Source organism: Penaeus vannamei, chromosome 35 (assembly GCF_042767895.1).
Source record: "Penaeus vannamei isolate JL-2024 chromosome 35, ASM4276789v1, whole genome shotgun sequence".
Taxonomy (NCBI): domain Eukaryota; kingdom Metazoa; phylum Arthropoda; class Malacostraca; order Decapoda; family Penaeidae; genus Penaeus; species Penaeus vannamei.
In genome coordinates, this window is record NC_091583.1 from 2,750,523 (window position 1) to 2,758,022 (window position 7,500).

Below are 7,500 nucleotides of genomic sequence, written 5' to 3' on the forward strand. Positions count from 1 at the left end.
AATTAATTTTTTTAAATCATCTTTAAATTTACTATTACCATTATTAAATAATTATATATATTATTATTACTATTATTATCGTTATTACTATCATTATTACTGTTTTAACACCATCATTATCATTGACACTATCATTATGAATAATACAACTAATCATGTCTTATCTCACGCCGCGCCTACAGACCTCCTGTGTGATCTCTCGTCGTGACGCGGTAAACCACCGTCGTGTCTCCGGCAGTGGAAGAGGCCGTGAGGCGAAGGAGGTGCCTCGACGCAGAGGTCAGGTCACACAAGCCAAGGTCAGTCATGTCTCTGGTCACGTGGGCGTGTAAGGGCGTCCACAAAACGGCGGGGTCTTCGCTCCCTTGCTCCACCTGCGCCACGAACACGAGTATGTGTATTAGTTAGGGAAAAAGAGGGAGACTGACCTAGGAATCCACCGACTTCATGCTCTGTTCCTGAATCCCTTGAAATCGCAATTCTTTGAGTCATGTTTCAAGAATCTCTATAATCAGAAATGCACCGTCACTAAAGGTCCCTATCAAAAAATGACATTCTGGAAGACAATCAGAGGTCGAGAAGTGACCTGCAATTTGTTTTGTCAGTGCCAATGATTGTACCAAGTGTCGATCGTGGTCTATCATGAACTACCACTCTAAACATATGCTTTGGTTTTGATCAAAGAACACAGGGCGTCACCTTCCAGTGCGTGACGGGGCAGCCGGACTCGGGCCAGGCGTAGAGACGGAGTGTGACGCAGGTTGCATTCACCTCCACGATCTTCGCCGGGTTCGGCCGTCCGGGAGCTGTCGAAAAAGAAAAACATTTTAAATATCTGTATTGTTAGTGAATTTCCTTTGGCGTTTCACTGTTCTTGCAGGATTACACGATTAAAAAGATATCAGATTCGACTTGGCAACACAGGCTAAAAAATAAACGTGTGTATTTGATATAGTTCTGACCCAGTCAATATATAAAAAAACTTTCTACAAGGCTTTCTAAATAACATAGGTAAAAGGATAATCATACGATAGACTCCAACATGATGCTTTTGGTCCCTACACTGTTCTATTTCTATGTTTACTTTACGAAGGAAAAGATCAGGTGACATGGACAGGATGAAAAAAATATCAAAGGCAACACTGAGATGACTCACGAGCGCCGTGCGTGCTGACCTCCAGCACGGGGCTGGGGGGGCTGGTGCCGTGGCTGTTCCAAGCCGTCAGGTACAGGTGGTGCGGCGCCCCACAGGGAAGGCCGCGCACCGCCGCGCTCTCCACCCCGGGGTCCACCTCCGTTTCCACCCACTCGCCCGCGCGCCCACGGTGGTGCACTGTGTAACCTGCATCAGGAAATGCGTCATGTCAGCTTGTCACAAAGGCCCTCTATAAGTTTAAGTGAGAGAGGAGACGAATCGAACGAGACAAAGGAAAAAGAAACGTATTTATCTTGGTGCACTTCAGCTTAACAGGATCCAGCACATATACAAAATGAAACGATTCGAGGATAACTGTCACATACACACAACATTGCAATATCAAACAGAGTTCGGAACATGCTTTTAAAAAAACTCAATGACCTAAGATTAAAATTATATTATCTCTGCCAAGACTGATATATATATATATATATATATATATATATATATATATATATATATATATATATATATATATGTGTGTGTGTGTGTGTGTGTGTGTGTGTGTGTGTGTGTGTGTGTGTGTGTGTGTGTGTGTGTGTGTGTGTTTACGAAATAAAATGCATTAGTAACGGAAGCATTAAATCGTGAGGTTTCAAATCGGATTGGACTCCTTGTCAGGAGGAATACTGTCACTTTATCGTAATGATAATTTTCGAGATGTTTCATTTCATCTTATTACATACACGTTGCTCATTTGTTTTATCAGCTAATGATCAAATTTTCATGTTAATCCTGTGCTTATTTCTATGCCCAGTCACCAGGCTTGTTATGGGACATTGTCCATCCGAGGCCCGGGCTAACTACAAAGTAATAACTGACCATACAGTCTATTTGACTAATAAAATCTAAAAAAACAAAACAAAAAACACTATATTCCAAAGAGGTCTTACGTAAGCTTTGTATGCAGATATTTTTCTGCATCATAAACCACTGCTAAAGTGCTCGATTGGAGATACTGCTGCTGCTATATCAAAATGTGATACAGCAGCAGTAGATGTAGTAGAAGTGGTAACATATGTATCATTACTGAGAGCAGAAGAGTGATTATGCTTGTGAATAGTAGAAGTGGTAGCAACAGCAGCAATGATAGCTGTAGAAATAATAGTGTGATTGGCTGCGGTATAATAAGTGATGGGTTGACATATTAGTAAATGTTCTAGTATATAAGAGTAGGGTTAGAAATAGTAACAGAATTAACAACAGAGTTGTTATAAGTAATAGTAGTTGTTGTGGTGGTAGCAGTAGCAGCACTTACAGTGGTGGTAATACCATTTATGACAATAGTAGTAGACAAGATAGGAATTACAGAAGATGAAAAAGTAGTATTAGTAAGGCAGTAAAATTGGTTGATTTTAACAAATGTATGAAAAAAATAGAATGAGAATGAAAAACGCGTTGTAAAGTCATTCATTTTCATTCATACAGCCTCCTCCATTGGATTGTTAGTGTAGTTTAAGAGGCCATTGTATAAATAGTAATAGTAGTGGTATTCATAGTAATAGCAGATATATAGCAAGAGCAGCAGCAGAAGGCCGTAGCAGTTGCACTGATTGCAGTATTAGCAGAAGCAGCTGTCGGAATTCTCACCAGCGCACGGGCGCACAACAGCAAGAGGAGACCCCGCCCTTGCTCACCTAAGATGGGCGCACCGCCGTCTCCCGTGGGCACGATCGTCAGGTTCAGGGCATCGTGGGTGGCATAAGCGAGGGACAGAGTGGGCGGCGGGGGCATCGTGACGACGATCACGTGATGCGTGAGGCTGTCCACTCCCATCGTGTTGCTCACTTTGCAGGTGTAGTTGGCCGTCTCCCGCACACCTTGCGGGCGGAGGCAGTCGCTTTTACTCTCAGTTTTGGCGAAGATGGGCATTTTTGTTCTTTCATCTATATCTCACAGACGTGCATGCGGTGTCCTTAATTACAGGTTATAAAGTACAACTGTTGGCGCTCACTCACCCGTCAGGTGCAGGTCCCCGCCGGGCAGCAGTTGCGTGAACTGGCCGGAGGTGATGGTCTGTCCTCCTCGCGACCACACGATGGAGGGCGCGGGCTTTCCACGCCCACGGCAGCCGAGGGTGACGCCCGCCCCTGCGCCCACACGCCAGGTCCGTCCGCCGCCCAGAGCTACGGGCGCGTGTGTCGCCGTGGGCTTGAGCAGAGCTGTGAGTCGAGGTGACGGGTTGCCTTCGCCGGCGGCCGTGGTGGCCGTCACCCACACCTGACGACAGGGCAGGGAGTGAACTCACAGGCTAAGAGGCGCTGGAACGCTTACCTTTAAAAAATTACCTTGTGCACATAACCATAATTAGACATGTAAATTTCGTTTAATGATAAATAATTACACGATAACATCTCTTCTCACCTCGATTCTGGAGGAAGGAGCGAGGTCCCTGAGCTCCCTCCACGTGGACTCCGAGCCAGCTGCGCCCACGACGTCCCGATCCCGCACCTGCTTGCAACAAATGACTCGATACTTTATCTGGCGGTTAACCTGCATCCTCTTTACCCTTCGATTTTATCCCAAATATTTGTTTACGTTTACCTCTATTTACACCCACTTCCTTATATTCTCGCTTTTCTCAACCTATTACTAACCTGGTCATCCTTGACAGAGTATAACGTATAGTGAAGGATATTCCCCGTCGGAGGCTGAGGCGGAACCCACGTCACCAAGACCTTCCTCGGCCCAGTCACCGTCACCTGCACCTTTCCGGGGGCGCCAGGTACTGTGGGAAGACGATTACCTGTTATTACATTTTGTTTTTATCAGTAATTATTAATTCAGTCAAAGCCTGGTCGCTACCGATGTTTTATTTCTAATATTGCGGCTTAAATAGTTATAATTCCCGTAATAATTCCCGTAATAAGTTTTAAATATTACATATATAAGATGATTATTTGTGTGCCCTAAGGAACATACACATTGAAGGATAGTATATTCAGATGAAGTCATGATGGTGTTGTGTGCGTTTTCTACATGGTATCGACGCATCAGAATTTGGTGAAAGAAACTTAAAAGAGAAAACGTACTATCATCCTCCGTGACACAGAAAACGGGCTTGTTGGAGGGACTAAAGCCAACGTTATTGAAGGCCTTGACTCGCACGCTGATGTTGGTGGCTGGCGGGAGCGAGTCCAGGTTCTTCTCCAGGTTGGTTGTGTTGACTTCCCATTTTGTGCCTGCGGAGAGAAGTGCGAATGTTTAACGAATCCAGGTAAGTATCAGTCCGCGGCCGCAATCTGGTTTTATTTTGTAATAGAGAAATGACATAATTTGATTCTGGACGTCATAGCATTGTGACATATATCCCATTAAGGACTTACTGTCTGAAGGGTGATGCGTGTGCGTGGTGGGCGTCGCGACGATTGTATAGCCAGCAACAGGAGTCTGACTGCAGTGCGTGGGCGGCTGCGACCACCACACCCTCACCACTCCACGCCCAGACCCTCGGCATGACACTCCAGCAGGAGGACAGGAGGGCGCTGAGAAGGAAAACAGAGGTCATAAAACTAGTAAAAAACGAATCTACGCAAAAGCTGATTTTGTTCGGATATTTCTTCTATGGCAAAACAATCATATTAAGCTTAATAAAAAGGCCTGTGAACAACGCTTTTGGATCCCTTAACAAACAATAATCCCCAGTGAAGATTTCCATTTCCTTACCAACGTAACTCACATTTCCCCTACACAACGAACACATCCGGGTTCTAATTCCTCTTAGTAAACACGAGAATCACCCAGCAGCCCCCCCTCCCCCCCCATCACCTTCCCCTTCCCGCCCGCAGACCGCCCGACGCCTTCCGCCTCTCCCTCACCGTCATGGCTCGTAGAATCCACGATCCTGGGCGTGGACAGCGGCCCCGGACCCGCGCGCGTGAACGCCCGCACGGCGACCTCGTAGAGAGTGGCCGGGATCAGCCCCCGCACCTGGTACTGCTCGAAGCCGTCCGCGTCTGCAGGAGGCAGCTCTTAGGAGGACGGAGGTACTATGGCAGGAATATGTTTCTGTTTATGGTTGCAATAAAAAGAGAAGGAGAATATGCGCGTGTACGTGCATGCGTATGGGTATATATACTGTGTTTGTGTGTGTGTGTATATATATATATATATATATATATATATATATATATATATATATATATATATATATATATATATATATATATATATATATATATATATATATGTATATATATATAAACACACATATATGTATGTATGCCTATATGTAATGCATTTATGTACTGTAATGCATATATGTACTGTGCGCATGTATGCGTTGTATGTATGTATGCGTATACGTACTGTATGTATGATGTCTATGCATTCCATTTCCGAGGCCTACCTTTGGGCACGGAGGCCGGCCTGGTTAGGAAGGTGAGGTGGCCCTGCAGGTTCTGGCGGCGGATGGCGATGGTGTAGCCCCTGAGGGTGCCGTGCAGGAGGTTGGGCGAGGGAGGGCGCCAGGTCACAATCAGGGATCGAGGTCCTCCTGCAGCCAAACGCACGTCTCGCGGCGCGCCCGACGGAGCTGAGGAAGAAGCAGGAAGATCAAAACCCCGCGAAGGGCAATGGCTGCATGGGTTCATATAAACTCTCTCTCTCTCTCTCTCTCTCTCTCTCTCTCTCTCTCTCTCTCTCTCTCTCTCACCTATATATACACACACACACACTCACACACGCGACTCACCCTCCTCCAGCGTGGTGAAGACGTGCATGTGTGACGGCTGCGACACCCCCAGGTCGTTGTGCGCCATCAGCCTGACGGCGTAGGCCTGGTAGGGCGTGAGGCCGGAGAGGACATGCGAAGACGCCCACTGACCGACGCTGACGTTACGCCCATGCACCGCCCACGATTCCTCCTCCGCGGCTGGCCAAAGAAAAGAGCAAGGTTGCATATGTAGACTGAGGACCCCCCCCCCCCCGCCATTGTTCAAGTACAACAAGATTTTTTTTTTTTTTTTAATATCAGAAACCAATTACTTTGGCAAATATGTTCAGATGACGTTATTCACACAGACGGAGTACCCCTCCATGGCCATTTTTAGCAATACCTTTAACTCAAATGTCCTTCAAGTATGCGTAAGCCTCAGGAAGGAGCCACAGGAGCAGCGCTGGCGCCTTACCTCGGTACTGGATGGTGACGGCAGCTGGCTGAGGGAGGGACCAGGATATCCTTGCTGACCGGCTCGTCACGTCAGTCACCGACACTCCCGAAGGCGCCGTAGGAGGCTCTACGACAAGGAGGAGGAAAAAAAAGATAAATTAGCATGTATCTTATTGTTTTTTTTTTTTTTTTTTTTTTTTTTTGAAATATAGGATGTAAGTCGTGCAAATCCTTACTAAAGGGATACACAATCTCATGCGTCTCTGTCTATCTGTTTTTTTTTTGTTTTTTTTTTCTGCGTATGTTTGTCTGTCTGCTTCTGTCTGTCTCCGTTATTCTGTCCATCTGCCTATTTTACAGTCTGCCTGCTTGTCTGTCTGTCTGTCTGTCTGCCTCTTTCTCTCTCTCTCTCTTTCTTCTGTCCCTTTATTTCTATCTGTTCCCTTATTTCCCTTCCCTTCTCTCCCCCTCTCTTCATCATCCCTCTGCCCTCCCTTTCTCCCTCCCTCATCTCTCTCTCTCTCTCTCTCTCTCTCTCTCCCTCCCTCCCTCATCTCTCTCTCTCTCTCTCTCTCTCTCTCTCTCTCTCCCTCTCTCCCCCCCTCTCTCTCTCTCCTTCTCTCCCTCTCTCCCTCACCTATGATGGCTATTTCGTACATCTGGGCGTGGTGTCCGTGGGGGTTGGTCGCCCGGCACGTGTACTCGCCCGCATCCGACGCTGTCACCGCCCTGATCTCCAGCACCGCCCGCACTAACCCGCCCGCATTCGATTCACGCACCAACACTCTGGAATAGAAAAGAAGAGAGAGAGAAAAAAAAAGATAAATAGATAAAATTAAGATGGAGTATCAGGTTTTGAAGTTCTGAAAAATGGAGTATCAGGTTGTTGAATTCTGTATATTGATTTGTTCTGGTAATAAGGAGTATTAGTATTTGGAGTTCTGATGAAATGGAGTATAAGGATTTGAAAGTTTTGATCAAATGGAGTATCAAGATTTGGAGTTCTAATAAAGGGAAGTATCAGGATTTGGAGTATTTGGAATTTCGAAAAAAAAAAACGAGTATGAGACGGTGGTTCTGGAAAAGAGAGCGGTAAAAGGAGTGGGAAGATTTGGAAAAGCGAAAAAAAAGGTTCTGATGAAATGGAGTATCAGGATTTGGAGTTCTGATACAAGGATTGGGTGGATTCGGA

The 7,500-nt window shown here is 45.9% G+C and overlaps 1 protein-coding gene across 1 annotated transcript in view; it reads right to left on the reverse strand.

The window, feature by feature from the left end:
- Positions 1 to 7,500, reverse strand: part of LOC113806116 (cell adhesion molecule Dscam2-like) — a 40,419-nt gene that overhangs the window by 17,566 nt on the left and 15,353 nt on the right. Inside the window, exons 12-25 of the mRNA XM_070113957.1 lie at positions 6,946 to 7,094; positions 6,328 to 6,435; positions 5,892 to 6,071; positions 5,547 to 5,732; positions 5,017 to 5,154; positions 4,525 to 4,683; positions 4,231 to 4,380; positions 3,796 to 3,926; positions 3,563 to 3,649; positions 3,157 to 3,418; positions 2,836 to 3,018; positions 1,157 to 1,342; positions 700 to 806; positions 181 to 374 (exon numbers count right to left, since the gene is read on the reverse strand). Coding sequence (XP_069970058.1) covers positions 181 to 374; positions 700 to 806; positions 1,157 to 1,342; positions 2,836 to 3,018; positions 3,157 to 3,418; positions 3,563 to 3,649; positions 3,796 to 3,926; positions 4,231 to 4,380; positions 4,525 to 4,683; positions 5,017 to 5,154; positions 5,547 to 5,732; positions 5,892 to 6,071; positions 6,328 to 6,435; positions 6,946 to 7,094 — 2,220 coding nt within the window. The remainder of the gene's footprint in view (positions 1 to 180; positions 375 to 699; positions 807 to 1,156; positions 1,343 to 2,835; positions 3,019 to 3,156; positions 3,419 to 3,562; positions 3,650 to 3,795; positions 3,927 to 4,230; positions 4,381 to 4,524; positions 4,684 to 5,016; positions 5,155 to 5,546; positions 5,733 to 5,891; positions 6,072 to 6,327; positions 6,436 to 6,945; positions 7,095 to 7,500) is intronic.